The sequence below is a fragment of the Octodon degus genome, unplaced genomic scaffold, assembly GCF_000260255.1.
Source record: "Octodon degus isolate 3935 unplaced genomic scaffold, OctDeg1.0 scaffold00032, whole genome shotgun sequence".
Classification (NCBI taxonomy): domain Eukaryota; kingdom Metazoa; phylum Chordata; class Mammalia; order Rodentia; family Octodontidae; genus Octodon; species Octodon degus.
Window position 1 is genome coordinate 13,948,685 of NW_004524608.1, and position 23,194 is coordinate 13,971,878.

General features: G+C 34.5%; 1 protein-coding gene across 1 annotated transcript in view; it reads left to right on the forward strand.

Annotated features, from left to right (window-relative positions):
• The window catches only part of Baz2b (bromodomain adjacent to zinc finger domain 2B), a 338,801-nt gene extending 315,810 nt beyond the window's left edge, over positions 1–22,991 (forward strand). The window contains exons 34-37 of the mRNA XM_023713794.1: positions 10,431–10,577; positions 15,002–15,267; positions 15,480–15,623; positions 21,618–22,991. Coding sequence (XP_023569562.1) covers positions 10,431–10,577; positions 15,002–15,267; positions 15,480–15,623; positions 21,618–21,771 — 711 coding nt within the window. The 3' untranslated portion in view covers positions 21,772–22,991. The remainder of the gene's footprint in view (positions 1–10,430; positions 10,578–15,001; positions 15,268–15,479; positions 15,624–21,617) is intronic.
• The last annotated feature ends 203 nt before the right edge of the window (positions 22,992–23,194 follow it).

Sequence of the window (23,194 nt, forward strand, 5' to 3'; positions counted from 1 at the left end):
TTTTTGCTTTTCCCCTCCTTTTCTCCTTCCCCCATCCCAGTTTCTCTTTCCTTTTGAACAGTTTCTTCTGATTTCACAATATCTTTTATACATTTTGAGATCTTATTAACTCTTTAGCTTCTCCCACTATGGAGACTATGCAGTGTTTACACTTGTGTGTCTGGTTTATTTCACTTATGAATATGGTCTTAAGTTGCGTCTGTTGACCTATAAAAGTCTCCAGTTTACCCTTCATTGTAGCTGAGTAGTACTCTATTAAAAGACCACATCTTTTGTCCATTCCTAGCTTGATGGACATTTGGGTTGTTTCTAAGTTCCAGTTTTTACAAGTTGTGTTACTATAAACATGGGTGTACATATATCTCCGTGATATGATGCTTTTAATTCTTCTGGGAAGATCCCAGAAGGGGATAACTGGGTCAATGAGACATCCAATTCTAGCTTTTGAGGAATCTCCACACTGATTTCCATAGTAATTTACATTCCCACCTGTGTACCAGTTTACACTTCCAACAACAGTGGACAAAGGGAATCCTTTTTCCCCAAAGTCCCACAGGAACAGTTTATAGTTGATTTCTCGATAATAGCCATCCTTTCTGAGGTGAGATGGAGTCTCAGTGTTATTTTAATTTACATCTCTTGCAGGACCAGTGATACTGAACATTTTTTCATATATTTATTTTCTTTGTATTTCTTCATCTGAGGAGTGTGCATTCATCTCATCTAACCATTTTTGGGTTGGATCTTTATGAAGAGGCTCACTTTTTGAGTTCTGTATATAGTCTAGATAGTAATCCTTTGTCTGAGAAACAGCTGGCTAACATTTTTTTCCCACACTGTGTGTTGTCTCTCTACTCTGTGTGTGGTTCTCTTGCTGTGCAAACACCCCTTTCAATAAGATGAGATCCAAGTTGTTGATTCTTTGTGGTAGTTCCTCTGTGATCAGGGTTTTATTTATAAAGGCATTCTTTGCATATGCCAATGCAAGAGTTTTACCTATTCTCTCCTCTAGAAGATTGAATGTTTCTGTTTCAATATTTAGATCATTGACCCATTTCAAATTTATTTTTGTGCATGGTGAGAGATATGGGTCCAATTTTAATCTTCAGCATGTGCAGAGCTAGTTTTCCTAGCACCATTTATTAAAAAGTCCACCTTTCTTCCAGTGAATATATTTGGCACCTTTGTTGAAGATAAGGTGGCTGATTATGTCTGGAGTTGCTTCAACATCTATTCTGCTCTATTCATCTTTGAGTCTGTGTTTTTGCAAGTACCATAGCTGCATAATTTCAAGACTGAGATTGTGATGCCCCTTACTTTGCTTTTGAAGTCCAGAATTTCCTTTGCTATTCTAGTTCTCTTTTGGTTTCAAATGAATTTTAGGATTGTTTTCTATTATTTGGTAAGATGTGCAGTTGGTATTTCAGTCAGATTGCGTAAAGTCTATATAATAGTTTTGAAAATATGGTCATTTTCACTAAATTGGTTCTTCCTACCCAAAAGAAAGGGATATCACTCCATTTTCTGACAGTCTCACTTTTATAATGCTATAGTTTTCAATGTAGAGGTCTTTAACATCCTTCACTAGATTGATTCCTAGGTATTTCATTTTTCTGGACGCTATTATAAAAGATTTTGGTCCCCTAATTTCTCTCAGTGAGTCTGTTATTGGTATACAGAAAAACTGTTGATTTTTGAGTGTTGAATTTGTATCCAGCTATGCTACTGAATTTGCTTATTAAATCTAGCAGTTATGTAGTGCAGTTTTGGGGGTCTTCTATGTGGAGTATCATGTCATCTGTGAATAATGATAATTTAATTTTTTCCTTTCCTATTGTTACTCTTTTTATTTCTTTCTCTTGTTTAATTACTGTGGTGAAAATTTCCAGACCTGTGTTAAATAAAGAATGGAGACAAGGGACCTCCTTTTCTTGTTACTAATTTTATTTTTTTAGAAAGTTCTTTAATTTTTTTATTTTATTTATTTATTTATTTTTTTAGGGAAGTGTCTACAGGGTGTTCAGGGTCTCACTACTAGATCAGACTCATAGTGATCCGCCTGTTTACAGCCTCCCAAGTACTAGAGTTAGAGGCAAGTGCCACCATGCCCTGTTGCATTTGCCCTCTCAGTGTGCCCTGGAGGCAGGACTGGCATGGCAGGCCTGGGGATAGAACCCCGACACCTGTGCCTGCTGGCAGGTGCTTTAATCTGCTGAGATACTTGGCTGGCCCTTTGTTACTGATTTTAGCATGGAAGCTTTCAGTTTTTGTCCAGTTAGTATGATGTTGGCTGTTTCTTTGTTACAGATGGCTTTTATCATATTGAGATAAAGATCATCTATTCCAATTTTCTATTGAGTTTTTACCATGAATGAATCAAAAGTTTTTCTGCTTCTATTGAAATGAACATACGATTTTTCCCATTAGCGCTAATATGGGATATTACATTCGTTGATTTGTATAAGGTGAACCATCCTTGCATTCCCAAGATGAACCCCACTTGGTCATGGTGTATAATGTTCTTGATCATTTGTTGTATTCTGTTTGCCAGTATCTTATTGAAGACTTTGCATCTATGTTCATTAGGGAGATTGGCCTGTATTTCTCTTTCTTAGTTGGATCTTTCTACAGTTTTGATAGCAGGATAATGCTTGCTTGTAGGAATGAATCTGAGAGTATTGGTTCCCTTTCAGTTTCACTAAAGAGTTTGAGATGTAGTGTTATTATGTCTTCTCTAAATTTATTTTTATATCTTCTTGGTTCAACTTTGGTAATTCATATATACCTGGGAATCTGTCTATTTCTTCTGCATTTTCCATCTTATTAGAATACAGGTTCTCGGGCTGGCAAGACAGCTAAATGGACACCCAGGTTTGATCCCTAGCACCACATGCCGCACAAGCCCTGCCCTCAGGCATGCTGAGCTAGCCACCAAGACCTAGGCATGATGGCACATGCCTATAATCCCAGAGCTTGGGAGACTGAAAACAGGAGGATCACTATGAGCCCAAGCTGCGTAGTGAGACCAAATACATTAAAAATACATTTTGTGTACCGAATGCATTTAAAAAGAACATAAGTTCTCAAAGTAAAGTCAATCATCTTCTGGATTTCTACAGTGTCCATTGTGATTTCACCCTTTTTAGTTGTAAATGCATGGATTTGAGTCTTTCCTTTTTTGATAAGGTTCAATAAGTATGTGTCCATTTTATTTAATCTTTCAAAAAACCAACTCTGTGATTCATTGATTCTTTGTATTGTTTTCTTAGTCTGCAATGCTATAATATCTGTTCTAATCTTTATAATTCCCTTCCTCATGCGAGCTTTGGCGTATCCTGCTCTTCTTTTTCCAGAAGTTTGAGGTTTACCATAAAGTTATTGGTTTGTGCTTACTCTGTTTTCCTTATATGGGTCTTCACTGCTATAAGTTTCACTCTTAGGACTGCTTTCATTATGTCTTGTAAGTTCTAGTATGTTGTCATTATTTAATTGTAGAAACTAATTACTTCTTTAGTTTCATCTGTGACCCATTGGTTGTTCAAGAGAGTGCTATTTCATTTCCATGTGTCTATGAAGTTTTTATAGTTTCTTTTGTCATTGATTTACAATTTCATTGCACTATGGTTTAAAAATAATATGCATGGGGTAATTTCAATTCATTTGCATTTACTTAAGCATGTTCTGTGAACTAGTATGTGCTCTCTTTGGAGAATGTCCCATGTACAGCTGAGAATGTATATTCTGATGCTATGGATGGAACATACTGTAGATATATACAAAGTCCATTTGTTTAAAAGTTTGGTTCAGCTCTTGTATTTCATTGTTGATTTTTGTCTTTTTGTGGCAGAGGGGTGTTGAGATCCCGAGTACAACTGTATTACTGCCTATTTGATTTTTCATACCCATTAGTATTTGTTTATATAGTTGCATATACTCATACTTTTTGAATATGTGATTGTTGTCTCTTCCCCTTAGATTGTTCCCTTTACAAGGATGTAGTGACCCTCTTTATCTCTGTTACTCTTGGTTTGAAATTCACTTTATGTGCAAATAGAATAGCTACCCCTACTTTTTTCTGGGGTTCCTGTCACATAGATTGTTGTTTTCTATCATTTGACTTTGTCTATGAATTTCTTTTTGAAGTAAATGTGTTTCTTAAATACAGTATATTGCTTGATCTTGCTTCTTGGTCCATTTTGCCAGTCTGTGTCTATTTATTGGTGAATTGAGACCATTAACATTGATGGTTGTAACTGATATGTATTGAATTATGTTTGTCATGTTATTTTCCTGTACTTGGCTCTCTCAACCTACCTCCCGCCCTATTTGTTTGCTTTGCCTGTTGGATTCCTTCTGTTGGGGTTAATGGAGGTGAGGTCCTTTTGATATCTTTCTAGAATATCCTTAACATTTTGGAGTGCTGATTTGGTGGTCATAAATTTGCTCAGATGATAATTTTGTGGGATACATCATCTAGGTTGAAGATTATTTTCCTTTACAACTCGAAATACTTCACTTGAAACTCTCCTAGACTTGAGGCTTTGTGCTGCAAAGTTAACTGTGATTCTGATGGGCTTTCCTTTATAGGTGGTTTGTTTCTTTTCCCTAAAAGCTTTTAAGATTCCATTCTTCCCAGCACTCAGGATGCTCAGGCTAGAGGATCATTGTGAGTTGGAGACCAGCCTGTGATACAAGTGAGCTTAAAGCTAGTCTGAACTGAATAGAGAGACCCTATCTCAAAAAAAAATTCTATTGTGTTGAATTTCTGGAATATTGACTATTATACACCTAGCTATAGATTTCTTCTTCATCATGGCTAATTGCAGTTCAATATGCTTCCTTTAACTGTATGTCAGATTCTTTTTTTTTCTTCCAGGGAGCTTTTCTGCCATGATGTCTGCCAACAGCTTTTTTTATATCATTTGTGCTATCTCCTGCTTTTCCATTGACTCCAATTCATCTTAAGTTATTCTTATGTATCTAGCAGCTACTGGATTGCTTTTTCAGGGTTCCTTGCTGTTTTTAAGAAATCTTTCTTTTCGTTATTGCTAACTGCTAGCCTATCTTCTGTATCTGAGATTCTGCCCTCACATTGCCTTAATTTGCTGCAGATATTTTCAATGGAGTTCTTATTCTCCTGGATATCTGCTTGAATCTGTCTTACAGATTGCATTTCTTTTTCTATGCTGAGCATTCATAGCTCCCATAATTTTCTTAAACTCTATTTTTTTGTCTTTGTCTGCCCTAGAGTTACTAAGCATGCTTTTCATTGTGAACACTATCTCTGCAGTTATCAGAGAAATTATTTCTGACTTGATATTTTCTAGAGCCTCATCCAGTTGCTGTATTGTTACCACTTCAGAGAGGCCAGGTGGGTGGCTTTCAGATTGTCCTACCTCACTGTCCCTGGGTTTGCTTTTGGTGAACTGGATGTCTGGGTTCACATCTTCTTTAAGTGTCTTCTCATTTTCTTTCTTTATTTTTTTTTAGTTTAATTCCTAGCGTGATGCTTATAAATTACCTATGGTGGATTGCTTTATTGCTAGTGTTTAGAACCCTTAGGAAATGATTACTTCTCCAAGGTATCTTCCAGGTGTAGTCAGTTTTGGGGTTTTTAGTCTCTTGTAAGAGCCTACCTCTTCAATGTGTTAGACATGAGAAGTTGCTGCCTGTTTGGCCCAGCCTTTGTTTCTTTGGCACTGTGCCACAATATTTTCTGTGACTGTTACTCTCAATCTTGGAATACCAGGAAGAACAACTGTTTACAGAAGTTATGTCACTTTGGGCAATAATGGTACCAATAGCAATGACAGTAGCATCAAATACAGCCTAGAAAATGACAAACTGAGCTAACCACTAATTTGCCTGTAACTAGATGAACTAGATTTGTGGTTATATAACAAAATCTAAAACCAACCAGAAAACGATGTGTAGTATGCAAGTCAATTTTCCTTCAGGAGTTATAATTTAAAATGGGTTAGGGAGAACATAAAGGAGTAGAAGAAGAGGAAGAGATTAGCAATAAGGTAGGAAAACAAAGGGGAATCATGGTAACTTTGGGAAACTGGTGCAGAAGACTAGATGGAAAGAGAAGGAAGAGATTAAAATTGATGAAAAGAACCATAACCAGAATGAGGCGAGAAACCACATTCACACTCATATAAAAACAAGACCAAACAATAAAGAAGACAAAAACAAAACCACTACCACAACTACAAAAAATTAGCAAAAGAGATAGAGGAAAGAGTCCACATCCAGGTTTGTTTCTGCTGTCAGTAGTAGTAGTGACAGTCTCAATCAGTGTTGATTTATCCTAGCAAGCCAGCTAGGCTTTTTGATGGGGTAGTGGATAATCTCAGGAAGACTGCACCTTCTGAGGAGACCAGACTCCTTCTGCCTGCAGCTGTCTATATACCCTCTATGGCCCTGAGCCCAGCTGGGAGCTGCTAGGTGGAACTATCAGCTGCCCAGAGTTCTGAACTCAGCTGGCCCCTCTCCAAAATGACTCTCAGCCAATTGCTTTCTGGTGCAGGACAACTGAGCCCTCACTGCCAGCTAATGCAGTCCTTCCTGTCCAGTGCTTCCCTCCACTGCTGCATCTCTCCATAGAGACCTCTGGGGTCTCTCTAGTAGTCATTGTGTGTCTGTATGTTTGAATTGTTCCTGTCACATAGTGAGATTAGGGAGAAGGTGCTGCTGGCTACCTCTTTCTTTGTTGAAGTTTTTCTCTTCTTTCTCTCCATGGGCTTCAATTTGTGTCTCAGAGCCTTCCTGGGTCCTAGGAACCTACTTCCCTTCTTCTTGTCTTCCTCATGTTGCTATATTACAGCATCTGGAGGGCAACACTCAGAGAAGCTCTTCCTGTGCTGCTTACCACTCCTCTATCTTGGTGTCTCCCTCCCTTGAGCCTTTTTAAAAGAACCTACCAAATTTGTTATCCTTTATTTTTTAAATCTTGATTCTGCCTCCTTTAAGTATTGCTTAAAATTCTAGCTGAAGATGTCTCCAATGTTCTACTGCTATAACAATTGTTACTCTAAATATTTTGAAGATCCTTTCACCTTTATAAGTATTACAGTTTTTAATATCTCTGCTACATTATTGGATTCCCAACATGTCTTACTTTTCTATCAATTTGATTGCTTTTAATGCCAAAAAGGACTCAGATGAATATATGCAAAACAGAGTGCTCCTACTGTTTGTATTTATGTGTTTGTATCAGATATGGTTGACATGAAGAGTAAATCTTTTATTTCCTCTGATTTTTAAAGTTGCTTTTCACCTTTTTTGTACATACCCAATTATCATGCAGTGACCTTCTACTTTGTGCCAGGACCAAAATACTATGTATTTAAAAGAAGAGTAGAGTTCGTTATTTCCAGAGACCTTTATTTTAAATCAAGTACAAGTATCTCTCTTAACTATTTTATTTATCATTTATAGAAGTATTTCTTTTATGTAGGCTTTTATGATTTACTTTGAATTACTCACTTTAATATTCAAAAACTAAAGATTTATTTTCATGAATGGCTACAGATGAAATTCCTTTGCTTAAAGTAATTGTCAAAGAAAATTAAATAACTTGGCATTTTTCCTTTATTTTTATCTCTATGCTTAGACTAGTTAGGTCTTATCCAATTTATAAAATAAATTTGTTTCTTCCTGGGGTTATTTTTTTTTTGTTGTTTCTGCCTAAAATTTTTATGAAATTTCAACTTATAGTTTTTACAAATTTAGGTCTTAATTACTCTAAATTAGAATTTACTATAAATTTTAAGGCATTGTTGATTCCATCTGATAGCATTTTTAACAGGTAAAAATGTCTTTTCTTGTAAAAATTAGTTTCAATGTCACCTAGAGCAAATATATTAGGTAAAACTTACATATAACTAGACTCTAATGATTAAAAAATATTGACTTTTACATTGAAGTGAAATTTGTACCATTGTCTATACCAAGATAGTCATGATGATGTACTAAACCTGAAAAGAAAGGAGGAACTTGTACCGAACCCTTTTTTATATTAGTATACTTATTTTCTACCATCTAAAGCTTTCTGCAAAATTTTTGTAAATTCCTTAACTTTTTGCCTGTTAAATATTCATTTATCATCACTTAACACTTTCAAAGTGTACATTTTAAAATGTTTAATAATGTTATTTGTAGGGGGGGCAGCCAAATAGCTCAGTGGATTAAAGGACCTGCAAGCAGGTGCAGGGGCCTGGGATTTGATCCCTGGGCCTGCGATGCCGGCCTCGTCCCAGAGGCAGGCAATTCAGACTGGGTATGGTGGCTCACACCTGTAATCCCAGCGCTTGGGAGGCTGTTAACAGGTGGATCATGATCACTCTGAGTCCAGTTTAATAGTGAGACCCTGAACACCCTGTAGACTCTTCCCTAAAAGATACAAAAAAATAAAATAAAGTTATTCGTAGGCTGGGGGTATAGTGTTGTGGCAGAACACTTGCCTAGAATATTTCAATCCCCAGCATTACAAATTATTGTTAGGAGTAATAGTGGTAAATACATTATATATGAAACTACCTTGAAAAGAAGGCAGGGTTTCATATTTGAAGATTAATGAGCACTTTTCACATCTTTATTAGTGAGAGTAATAGTGCCAATAATAATCCTCACAATAAATCCAAGTGGGGCCGGGGAGATGGCTTAATAGAATAACCTGGCAAGCACAAGGACCTAAGTTCTACCCCAGTTCTAAAAAAAAAAAAAAAAAATCCAAGCAAAATGTTAACATGTACTTAGTACCTTCAGTACCCTCTTGACCAGAGACAAGCTTACCAGGAATAAAGGCATTGTCAATTTGCCTCCATATAATTCTTGGCCCACAATATACTTTGTATTTTTGTTAATGTTAAACAATAGGCAACACTATTTTTTACTATAGTAACAAAGAAATCAAAACCACATGTTAATATATTTTCTATAACATGTGAACTATTACTATGACTTTTCAAAAATGTTATGTGTTTAATATTTGTCACCTTTTCTTTAAAAAAAAATCAGAAGATAATTTCATTTTTAAATAATAAAATGCAAGACATATAACAGACTAGTGTTTTTACTTGTCTGTTGTAGAAGACTGAGAATTCACTTATGTTCATGAATCTTATTTTTTAAATATTTTAGTAATTTAATCTTTAAATTTTATTTCTCAAATGTTTTTATAAGTTTTAAAGATGTACCTCAAATTTGTCTAAATAATACCATGTTAAGGTATTTATTGATGTAGTATTAGAGAAGTTTATAAGAGAGAATATTAGAATGTTAAACTACTGCTTTGCTCTTCACATACATAAGTTTTAATATTATATATTTGATAGGTATTTGTTAACTTCAGTGGTGTGTAATATTTTGTTAAGGTTCTTAAACTATCATTGGTATACATACTGAGTTAAATAAGACTATTGTAGACTTTCTAAGACTAAGATATAATGTTGTATTAAAAATTTTGAACAAACTATTATTTTTGAGTTTTCATATCTAACATTATTTAGTAAAAATGAATTCCAGTTTAGATGTTTTCATCTTTTGAAATACTGATTATAGGACATTTTCTACTGCAAGTGGACTGTGAACTAAATATCAAAAAACATTAGTGCTTATCATTTTATAAAGCTATCTTGAATTGTGTACTTGTTTAACTTCTTTTCTTCTGGATGTATATGAATGGAAAAATTCTTCTCTGTAGATTTAAAGTTCTTTATAATATTAGACTTTTTGATGGAAGAAAAATAATTTTATTGTTGTATAAAAGTCATGGCCTGTTAAGTTCTTTATTCTGTTTCTTTCCTTGGAAATCTATTTATGTGATTCATTTCCTATACTTGTAGTACATATTTGATTCAGGTTGATTTTTGGTTTTATTTGCTCACATCTTTTAGTCAGTCACAAAACATAGGTGGATAGTTTAGTCAAAATCTAGGGCTATCTTATTATATATAATTATACTGATACTAATATAAGTTTACTAATTTTGATCTTAAAAACTACTCTAACTCTTATTTCTTTCTCAGAATATCATGAGGATGCTAAGATAAGCAAAAGATGAAATGTATTTTTAAAACACCCTGTATTAAAGCTATTCATTGCTTTATGTGCTCTAATGTCATGTTAATTATTTCATATGTTAATGTGTACATGCTTCTGAAGTGTGTGCAGGCATTCAACCTCTAGCTTTGTTCTTTGCAGTGTACCTGAAATGTGCATTTACCCCAATAGAACTGCTCACCCCATCATGTGGTCCATATTCGTGTAACGAGAGATACATAGATGTGTATGGCTATTGTATATTTGTTAGCAAGCGGAATGTCCATTACTAATATAAATCAGGAATTTTGGTGTGTTTAACATCCCAATAACTATTATGCATAGCAAAGAGTTAATTTTAAATGATTTTCCATGTGTTATAGTACTGCCAAATCTGTCGAAAAGGAGATAATGAAGAATTGCTTCTCCTTTGTGATGGCTGTGACAAAGGCTGTCATACCTACTGCCATAGACCCAAGATTACAACCATACCAGATGGAGACTGGTTTTGTCCAGCCTGCATTGCTAAGGTAAGACTGGTAAAGATGTATACTTAATTACAAGATCTAAATGAAGTTTTATAGTAATGTATCTTGTTGACTACTTTTGAGACATAATTCACATACCCTAAAATTCACCTTTGTTACAATTCAGTGGTTTTTATCATATTCTCAATGTCAGGCAGTCATCACTACTACCTAATTCCTGAACATTTTCATAACCTCCAGAATAGTGCTTTGTGCCTTTAGCAGTAACCCTCACCCAGACCTCAGCTTTCTGCAACCATTAACCTATGTTCTATGAATTTGTCTACTTTGATCTTTATATACTAATTCAGTCATACAATATGTAGCCTTAGTGTCTACTTTCATTCACTTAGCACAGTGTTTATGAAAGTCATCCATGTTTTAGTGTATTTTAGTACTTCCTTCTTATAGTCAAATTATATTCTATTTTATGTATAGACTTACAATATTTTGTTTATCCATTTATCAGTTGATGTACATCTCAGTTATATCTACCTTGTTATAAATAATACTGCTTTGAACATTGATGTACAAATGTTTGTATGAATGTGGTTTTCAGTTCTTTTGGGTATATATATACCTTGAAATAGAATTGTTAGGTCATATGCTAATAAGTAATTTTCAGTCACATTTAAAGGAACAACCTATGGGGCTGGTGAGATGGCTCAGTGGTCTAAAGCACCTACTTAGAACAAGCTTAGCAAAGCAAAGGGACCACGGTTCAATCCCCCAGCACCACATGCCAGCCAGGGCCGCCCCCTGGTGGGCTGAGCTGGCCACACACACACACACACATAAATACACACACACACACACACATAAATAAATAAAAATTAAAAAAAATAAAAATAAAAAATAAAGGAACAACCTATGAGCACTCATACCAATGGAAAGAAAAAAATAGGATAAAAAAAGAGTTTTAGAATTAAGAGGTAAAGAGTAAAAAGTATATAAGGATCAATCTATGCGCAAGGTCATACTCTTTGCTAGCCTTTCCCTTCCTTGGGAACTCCTAACTTTAAGCTCTTCAACTAATGATTACCAGAACTACCACCTCTTTATAAATTCAAGAATGATGTTCTCTATTTGTGTACTGCCTCCTTTCTTTTCAATTCACTTCCCATTTTTATATTTTATCTTAGAGACTGTACCTCCAGTTCACTCTTGAACTTACTGTCATCACTTCACCAATCCTTTGATACCAACAAAACATCAAACATTGATCATAAGACCTCTTCCCTTATATCCTTTTTTTTCCATATAATTGGTTTTATGTCTGTTTTCCATTATTATTATCATTGATTCTCTGTCTCTTTAACTCTGTTACTTGATAAAACTATCTTTCTGATTACTCAAACTAGTCTTCTCCACATCAATACCTTTGCATCTGAATGTGGTTGGAGAAAATACTCAGCCCTTTACATCAAAATATTAATTGGGCCTCGGTAATGTCTGATGATTTGTCTCCTTTTCTGTCCTCTCCATTCTTATTCTCAGTTAACAACCTTACTATTATTCCAATGAGAAGATGAAAGCCATGAAAAAAATATCACAAGATTTTACAGCACATATCCTGTCCTGTATTTGGACTCATATGCTTCTCTTTTGTCTTATTTCCATGAACTTCTATGCCCCTTATCTAAGCCGGTTTGATTGCTTCTACCTCAGATCTCATCTTCTTTTTAAGTATTGCCTCTTTAGGCTGTTCCTTCAGCAGTTCTCCCTTCCCTGCATCATTAGTTTCTTCTTCTCCAAGGGGGTCCTCTCATCAAGCCTACTGAAATAGTATTTCTCCCACATTAAGATAACTTAACAACAACCTTGTTGTGGCCTCACTTGATCCACCCATCCCTTGCACCAAAGAAAAACTTTTGAAAAGCTTACTACTCTTGTACTTTCTGATTTCCATATTTGACCTTATGCCTGCAGTTCACTCCTGAATTCATTCTAGTCAGGTCTGCACCTCCACAACTTTTCCAGAATTGTTCTTATCATAGCCACAAATGGAGATCTGGACTCTAGCCATTCATGTTTAGCTCATCTGACCTGTCTGTTACATGTGTCAGACTGGAACACTTCTTGAAATACTGGTTTTTACTTAGAGTCTAAGGTATTGTACTCACCTGGTTTTGTTCCATTTTTATTCCTTTTCAGTCTCCTTTTTAAAAATCTTTATTTACCTTCTTAATCTATAAACATTGCAATGTTTTCTGATTTTTAGGAATATCTGTAAAATGGGATCATATCTACTTTATGGAAATTTGTAAGGCTCAAGTAAAGTCCTATATATGAAAGTTTTTATAACTTTAGAGTTTTATGAAATATGAAATATTTATATCAATACTTTGCTGCTTTATTTTAGACTATATATTACAAAGGGCCCTGCATGATATCATATTAACACAAAATTATTACTTGATCTTTTGGTCATATATAAATACAACTCAACAATAATTTTCACTGGTTGAACATAAATTGCTGGCTTCATAACTATCAAATTTTAGAATGTTTCTCTAATACTTAGGAACTACTAAGAGTTAAATATGTGAAGTCTTAGAGTTTTTTTCAGTAAGTTTTCTTAAATTATAATTCTAGCTATTTTATAATTAAATTCTAATTCTAGCTGTTTTATGATTCAAAGAGTGAATTTGGAGAACTAAGATGTTTATCCCAGCCCATATATATATATGCAGCTTTCTAAACCTCCGAGTTTTTAAGATTTTTTTTTTAATGTATTTGGTACAGGGTCTCATTACACAGCTCAGACTTGTAGTTATTTATAATGTTTAATCTATAAACATTGCAGTGCTTTCTGATTTTTTAGGAATATCACCTGTTAAATGGGATCATATCTACTTTATGGAAATTTGTGAGGCTCAAGTAGGGTCATATATGTGAAAGTTTTTATAACTTTAGGGTTTTGTGAAATATGAAACATTTAGCCTATTTTCAGCCTCCCCAGTTCTGGGATTACAGGTGTGCACCACCATGCCAGTTTTGGTGACCAGCAAAATCTGCCTTTTTAAAAAATCATTTATTTATCTATTTATTTATTTGGTACAGGATCTTACTATGAAGCTCAGACTCATAGTTATCCTCCTGTCTCAGCCTCCCCAGCATGTATGCCACCATGCCTGATTTCAGTGGCCATTTCGACTTGGTGCAGGGCCAGCACTGCATACAGTACAGAGGATCGAACTCAGGTCTTATACTTTACAGGCAGTTGCTCAGACTGCCGAACTATATCTCCAGCCCTCTTTTTATTTTTCAAATGGAGTGAACTACATGTTACATTTCTTCCAACCATAAATATTTGATTTTGATAAACATATAAGTTAAGATCTGAAAAACATCTTTCCATGTAATTCATAATAATAAATATTTGTATACAAAAATTGTTTACATCTTGCTATCAAATGATTATTTCTAAAATATCATGATTTTAAATAATTTTCAATTATCTTCATCTATATGTTGATATATGTATACATATGATAACAGGATCACAGAATTAAAGGACATTATATGTACATATATTTTTACACACTCAGATATACCCACAGACTCAAATATTGGAACTGTCAAACTCTAGTACCTACGAAAGTCATACAAATCAGACTTTGTTGTTGGCTCCTTAGTGGGTAATGTGGCATTGTGATTTCCTCCATTAAATGTGATTATCGCCCAAGTCATCCATCCATTTTTTGTTGTACAAGAGTATGAGCCCTGTATTCCAGGGTCTTCTAGAAATGAGGATTATGGATTTCTATGCATGATGTTGTATTTGTTACACTTACTCTCAAAAGATAGACTTATTTCACTATTTATAATGCCAAGATGGAGGATTGTGCTGTTTCAAGTTTGTCTGGATTGCATAAGGCCACATTAAGATTTTTTTAATCATGTAATTGTAGCACTAGAACAACTTAAGCAAATATGTGGCTCATATTAATTTATAAATAAGATACCAATACTTCTAGACACATTTTGCACCAAGTTACATAGCTAGTTAGTAATGGAACCATAACTGAAATTCATGTCCTTTTAGTCTGAGTATACTGTATTTTATTACATTTGTTTCCATTTTCTTTCCCTCCAAAACAGACTTATTTTTCTTATCTTTCACCATTGCTTTAAAACAAAAGTTTGTAGAACTTTATTCTCAATGCAGATGCCTTTTATTATTTATTAATAAAAATGATATCAATTTCTAACAGGTTTGACCACTTTAAAATTCTTAAGGTAAATATTTCATGCACTACTAGGCTTTAGCCTTACATTATAGAAGAAAGTCACAGATCTCTCATGGCAATAATAGAATTATCAACCTAAATCAGTTAATTTTTTTTGTCTTGTCAAGCTCTCATAATTTAAAATAGTATAAGGTTAATATCTCACACCTCATTTCCTCTTTTTTTAAATTAAAGGCAAGTGGTCAGACTATAAAAATCAAAAAACTTCATGTCAAAAGCAAAAAGACTAATGAGTCAAAGAAAGGAAAAAAAGTAATTTTAACAGGGGATACTGAAGATGAAGACTCTGCATCCACAAGTAGTTCACTAAAAAGAGGAAACAAAGACCTCAAAAAAAGAAAAATAGAAGAAAACACTTCTATCAATGTATCAAAACAAGAAAGTTTCACTTCTGTTAAGAAACCTAAAAGAGATGACTCTAAGGACCTAACTCTTTGCAGGTATTTTCTCAATTTGTATGTACTGTATATGCATAACATCCCATTTGTCATATTAAAGATTAATTTTTGGCAATTTGTGTAAGAAGGAAAGTGCAAAGTAAATTATTGCTTTAACGTTGAAAATACATTGAATTTTTACATGAAAGCTAATTCTTAATAAAATTATATAATGCTGCAGTATAGATACTAATGTAAAACATTGTTTTCTTTAGTATGATCCTGACTGAAATGGAAACTCATGAGGATGCATGGCCTTTCCTACTTCCTGTAAACTTGAAACTTGTACCTGGTTATAAGAAAGTTATTAAGAAACCTATGGATTTTTCCACAATTAGAGAAAAACTAAGTAATGGACAGTAAGTAACCCATTTCAGTTTAGTTAATATGTATTGGATGCCCGATGTGTTCAGGTTACTTTTCTGGTGCACCAAAAACATATTAATTAAGAAGAAAGACTCAAACCTCACTTTGGAGAGGGGTGTATGTATGTGTTGGGTTAGGGTGGTGAGATAGGGAAGACAAATCAAAACATTATTGAAGAAATTACAAAGTAATATGACATGAGAACAGCATCAAATCCAGACTGGGTTTTATGGGTAAAGAAAAGTATGCATGGAACCTCTCAGAGTAACAGAAAATATTGACACTACTTGATGTGGATTTAACAAAATTGACTTCCAGTCTTTTTAGATTATTGAAATTAAAAAGATACTGCAAATTTTAAAAATTAAAAGCCTTATTATGAGCTGTTGAGTAATCCATTATTACACATAGAAGCAAAATTAATTATTGCCTCTATCGTGTTCTGCTTATGATCCTATCTCAAGAGTAAAGTGACTTCCTGGCCATAGTTAATAATCTGTCTTAGGGGCTAGGGAGATGGCTCAGTGGTATAAAGCGCCTACTTGGCAAGTGCAAGGTCTTGAGTTTGATCCCCAATACCACATGCCATGCCAGCCACTGAAACCAGGAGTGGTGGCACACAACCTGTAATCTCAGAGCTGGGGACGCTGAGACAGGAGGAGCACTAAGAGTCTGAGCTGTGTAGCAAGACTTTGTATCAAATAAATAAATAAATGTTTTTTAAAAAATAAAAAATAATCTTTCTTACACTACCTCAGACTGCTGTCAGGGAATAAAAACCACTGGAAAATGCTCAGGACAGCAGCCCATTGTGCAGCCACAAGGATGTGAAACAAACCAGCACAAGGCATTCCACATGAGGATGGCCAAAGCCTCTTCATTCTCCCACTGCTGCCTTTAGCCCCATATACTTACATAAGGCAAAGCAGACTATGCCCATTACTTGAGACAAAGTCTAAATAATATGTAGAAAGAAGGGGCCAGCCAACTAGCTCAGCAGATTAAAGCACCTGCAAGCAGGCACAGGGGCTGGGGTTCAATCCCCGGGCCTGCCTTGCCAGCCCCACCCCCAGGGCACACTGAGATGGCAAATGAGACTGGGTATGGTGGTGCGCCTGTAATCCCAGCTTTTGGGAGGCTGTAGACAGGCAGATCACTATGAGTAGGACCTAGTAGTGAGACTCTGAACACCCTGTAGACCCTTCCCTAAAATACAAAACAAAAAAAAAAAAAAAAAAAAGAACTTTACATTGAAATAAGTCTTTGATATGTTTTTAATTATACTGTTTCACAACTGTGACTTCCTTTAGTTTTCCTTGGCTATTTTTTTTTTTTGCTGACTTATTTGCTTTATGACTTATTTTCAATTTCAGTTTATCTCATAATGGTCAATATTCCTCTTACTTATATTGAATAATTTACTAGATTGACCAAATGACTTTGGCGGTTTATTTCTCGGGAGGTTAAATAACTGTCTTTCAAATGATCCTTTCTATTTTTTCTTGTTGTTTTTGGTTTGGTTTGATTTGGTTTGGTTTTACAATTACAGAAAGGACCCACCTACAGAGGGAACATTGAAAACTATCAAAACTGTTGGTCCTAATATGAACCTAAGAGCAGAAGCTGTTGTTCAGATACGGACTATGTCTTTTGCTTCTGTCTATTAAAATGGAAAAAAAAAAAAGGCAAATACCTTCTAAGTTTATAGTAGCATGACTCATAGTCTCTAGCAAAACCTTGGAAGCAATAGATAGGTAGGTAGATAGATAGATAGATAGATAGATAGATAGATAGATAGAAAACAGACATATAGATAAATATCTTCCAAGATGAATAAAGAAATTTTGTATTTATAAACAGTGGGGTACTCCTCTGCAATAAATAAGGATAAACTTGTAAGAAAGTGGATGTATCTTAAGACTCTATTTGTAAGTGAAATAAACAGACTCACAAGCCTATATATTCATGGTTTCTCTTATGCAAGAAATCTAGTATAAATAAAGAACAAAATAGGTGTCAGGGATATAGCTCAGTGGAATAAGTGCTTTCCTGGCAAGCTCAAGGTCCCTGAGTTTGATCCCTGGTACCAGCAAAAAAAAAGAGGAAAGAACAAAATAAAAGATATATAATAGTAAATAAGGAAATAGATCTCTTGGGAAAGGAAAGGGGGACTAAGAGATAAAGGAGGTAGAGGGGGAAAGGACAAAAAAAGATGTGTTATGTACATGTACCACCTCCCATGAGGCATGCAACCATTATGTACTAGAAATATGTTCCAATAAATTTTGTTAAAAGGCGTATATCTAAATGTGTGGTACACTGGAATTTATAATCAACCTTACCAAACCTATACACAAAGACTTCTCTGATGTTTAGTTAACTTTTAATTCTAATTAACTTTTAATTTCCACAATCCTCCAATTTGTGAATAGGGTAAAAAACCTAAAATTCAAAGTACCCAATACAGGCTTAGAAATTAACACTAAATAATCAGAGAGACTACAAATCAGTGTTGCCTTTGAAAATGAGTCCTAGTGAATGCAGAGTATCATAGGATACGAGGCAGAGAGAGGAAAACACTGTATAATCCTGCATGTGATGCCAACCATACAGAAAGCAAAATGGAGTGTATTCAGGCTCCTATGATGTGAAGTTGTCTGATCAAACGCAGACTACTGACTTGGAAACAAAACTCAGAAGTAATATTTCAAGCTTCTAGACTATAATTATAGAGCAGAGATTATAATACCTACTTTATGAGTCTTTCCAGACTCTGTTAGCTTTCCTATCCTTCTACAAAGGGAAGACTTTTGAGTGTTATATTTTACCTAAAATTCTTTCCTGGGTCCTTATATGTATTAATCTTTCTTTATTTTAAGGAACAATTCAAAGAAAAAAATAGTCCTCAAAATAACATTAATTAAAAAAAAAATAGTGTCCATACAGGGCTGGGGAGATAGCTTGGTGGCATAAGTGCCTACCTGGCAAGTACAAGGTGTCCCAAGTTCAATCCCTGGTACTGCATACAGTGCTGGCCCAGAAACCAGGTGTGGTGGTACATACCTGTCGTCCTAGTGCTAGGGAGGCTTAGACAGGAGGATCACTGAGAGATTCTGTAACAAAAGAATAAAAATAAAATACAAAAAGGAAAAATTTTATAAAAACAAATAATCCCCATACATGCTGAATGAGTCCCATTGATATGAAATATGCCAATAGATGCAGATTACATGTAGAGACCCATAGATTGGTGCTTACTAAGGTCTGAGGGGAGGAAGGAATGGAGAATAACTTTTTTTCCATAATTTTATTGATAAACAAATATCAATGAGACAGTTTCAAACCAAATTGGTAGGACAGTTTCAATAACTAACATATTGCATACATTCTTCCTAGTGGTTATTTACTGTACAAGATGAGGACATGATATCCTATTTACAAACTATTAGAACAAATCCCTCTATTCATTAAGAGAATGTAACTATATATCTATCCTAACCATTTTGAATACACAGATACAAAATGGACATTCATCTGTATCCGCTTTTTTGTTTAGTTCTGTTATTTGAATATTATAGGTATGTTAACTCAGCAAAATATTCTAAAAGAGTCTAGTAGTCCATAATAGTATTGGGTCTTCCACTTCACTGGCAATGTCAGAAATTGTTGACCTGAGGCCCCTACAACTCAACATAACAACACGGCTTTACTTCTTATACTTCGTTTTTTTACTTTTCTGCTGGATGGTTAAGACCAAGATAAAGCAAGACCTATGCAACAAGAGTGGTAGTTTTTGGATCTGATAAGGTCAGTGAAATCCCCTCAGGATTTATCCAGAGATACTGTACCTCAGATTGTAGATCCTTTGTCAGTGTCAGTCACGTGGATGAGTCACGGCCATTGCTTGGTCAGTGTGCTATCTGTGAAAGCATGAGAGAATGTTTTTCTCTCCATGTGACTCTCCTTAGGCACACTCTACATCATCGATCACTTTCCTCTTTGGCCTCATAATCTCTTTGATCAGAAAATTTGGGACACTACTGAGTTACGTGACATTACAGTACAAGTTCTCATATGTCCTGATTCTTAATTGACCTTGGAAGGCTAGGGCAAAAATGTTGGCTTTCCTTGCAGCTCTCCTTTTTCTCTAATTTTGGTCTGCAAACTTAGGTTGTTAACCCTCCAGAAGAGAAGCTTATTGTTATTACCAGACAACCTAGGCTGTTAAGCTTAACCTCACTATCTGTCTGAAGAGAATAACTGTTAATGAATGTAAGATTTCCTTTTGGAGTGGCAAATGTTTTAGAAACAGAAGTGATGGTGTGATTGTTAAATTCTACTGAATTATATACTTTAAAATGGCTAATTTATGTTGTATGAAATTTTTATCCCAATAAAAAGTAAATAATTTCCAGAACAGCAAGATGAATTTATGTAAGTTCTAATTTTAGTCTTCATTAGCATATCAGAGATACAGAAATTTTCTTTCAGTATTACACATACTAGGTGGGACTGAAAGGCTGTACAAGGCATTTCATAAAAAAAAAAAAAAAAAAAAAGAAAGAAAGAAAGAAAAGACATATGGGCCAGTGAGATAGCTCAGCAGTCTAAAGCACCTGCTTAAACAAGCTTAGGCAAGCACAAGGGACCACAGTTTGATCCCCGGCACCACATGCCGTGCCAGCCCCACCCTCAGGGTGGGCTGAGCTGGCCAAAAAAATAGCAATCTGTTTTCACAAGATCTGAAGGCTTTACTGTCTTTTTGGATATTTCTACTAGTTATTATTTAGTACCTAGTTTGTCATAGGTCAGAATTAATTTAAAATTTGAATTACAAAAAGGTATCTTTCAAATGTATTGAATTGCTTAAAATTGACTAAAAATGACCTTTCCTTTACTATCTTAGACAGATTCACTCACTCTTCTATTCTCATCTCAGCATCTCATATCAGCATTCCTGAAGAGAAAGAGATTGGGCTTATCCCACCAGAAAAGCACTAAAGCCATAGAATTTCTTTCTTGAAAGGCAGTCTGTCATAATGTACTTGTGGTAAAAGGAGAGTACATGTTCTTTTTGTTTGTCATCATACAGTCATTTTTCCCCTTGTATGCACGAAATACATTTCAACTTACAAAGTCAAAGCTCCCAAACAATGAGTAGTACTGTAGTACCAAACTGTAAAATTTAACTTTTGAATATTAGATATAGTAAGAGATTAACAAGTAACTAAAATAGAGCAATTATAATATACTATAATAAAAATTATGTGAATGGTATTTCTTTCTGTCTCAGTGTTGGTCTGTCTTTCTCATTCTCTCCTTCACTGTATCTCTGTCTTGCTTTCTGTTCCCATCCCCCTTCCCCTTTTTCTCCCCTCCCCTTTTTTTAGGATTTCCCACTTAATATTTTTTACTATGACCAAATGACACCATGGATAAGAGGAGACTCCTCCCCTGTTCCAGGGCTTCAACAAAAGACTATATTTTAAAAAAGAAGTGGGGAAGATTCGACAGAGTAGTATATCCTGGGAGATATATAAAAGCTCATGGAAAAATGTAATTTTTATAGTACAACATGCATTTACATTATTTTGAGCATTGTTGGATATAGAAAACAGTCTACAAGTGATAGCATTGGTCAACAGAGTTAATAAACTAGTCAAATGGGAAGACTTCTATTATGAAATTGTGACATAGGTCCAACAGGAAATAGAATGTACAGGTAATGCCAATTAGTTGAAAAATATCATCTTCAGAGAAATTTGTTATTCCATTTTACCTGTCTTTAAAAATCCGGTATTACCCAGAACACAGAACATGTGAAAATTTTTAAATGTTACATTAATGAGAATATATATTTTGTATCAGTTAGCTTAATATTTTTCTTTCTTCCCTTTTAGCTTTACTCTTTATTTTACCTTTTATTGCCTCTTCGTTTATGAAACAAGACCAATGAAACCAATTTCTAATCATATGTTTTCTTTCAGATACCCAAACCTTGAAACCTTTGCTATAGATGTCAGGCTCGTTTTTGACAACTGTGAAACATTTAATGAAGATGATTCTGATATAGGCCGAGCTGGCCACAGTATGAGGAAGTACTTTGAAAAAAAGTGGACAGATACTTTCAAAGTGAGCTGAAGTTATAATATTTTTTTTCCCTTTTCAACAAGGACAAATGAGACCAGCAATGTGAACTATATTTACATAAATGTGCAAGGCACACACATAATGACTTTTTTCCTTAAAATAAGAATGAAAAGTATGATGAATGATACCATTTTTAAAGGCTTCACTCCTATAACAACCAAGACCCTTGGTTATTGGTTTGTGTGATTTATCAGCTAATTTAGGTAGAACAGGGAAGCACACCCAAAGAATTTTCAAAGGAAAGGGTGTTATAGTGCAATAGCAATTAAAATATATCAAATCGCACTGAATATTCAACACCAGAGCTCTAATATGGGAAATGGTTCTCCATTCCCTCTCAATAAATATCTATTTTTCATTTTTTTACTTTGTAGTTTATTTTTTAGTGAATGTATTTAATTTTACGAATTATTTATGATTAAACCACACCCAGAATCTTCGTTTTCTGTGAAAAGGAAGAACTAGAAAATTGCTTTAAATCTTGAAAATACAACAAGGAATGTTTTAAAATATAAAACAAAGCCAAGTTAAACTGTTTACACTGATGTGCTATAACAGCACCAAAAATAAACTTTACTGTAGTTTCAAGTACATTTATATATACATATATATATATATGTTGCTGCATCACTTGTGTAGTTAAATTGTATTTCAAAACAGTGAAAAAATTGACATGTATATACTGTTCATTATTGTTTATATTAAGTCTTGTTTTAAATATGTACTATGTATATATATTGTTTGCAGACATTATTGTTTATGCCTTAGAAGGATGGTAGCATTTTATTTTAGTCTGAAGGTAATTACAACTATACATCTTGTACAGTAATTATCCTCTACCAACACTGTGGCGTCTCCTTAATCTTGGTAGTGCCTGCCTTTGAAACAGGGTGTAGGGGATATTAGTTTTCCATTTTTCTATTTTGTTATATAATTTTAAGCCACCAGGGCCTAAATTAAAGTATAATCATTTGTATCCATGTGAAATAAAATCGTGACAGTTTCCTACACACACAGTATTTTTTCATAGAGACATTTCCCTCCCATTTGCCTTGCCTCAGAAATAAATTTAAATGACATTTGTAACCACTGTGTTTTATCTACTGTGTGTTGTGGCAGCCTGTCAGAGGCAAATAGATCAAAAATTTTTTTTGTACCTATGTAAGAGTACTTGGAAGTTTTATTTAAAATAAAATGTTGTGAAAAAGGTAGCATTCTTTTTTAGGAGTGTTATTTTTCACTACTATGTGTGGCACAGATACAATAAAAGAATTTTACAAATTAGTTTTTTAGTTTTTCTTAACCCGAAAATAAATCTAGTTAATTAAAATTCAATTTTAGGGCTGAGGAGATAGCTCAGCGATCTAAGCACCTGTCTGACAAGCACAGGGACCCAGGTTCAATCCCTAGTACC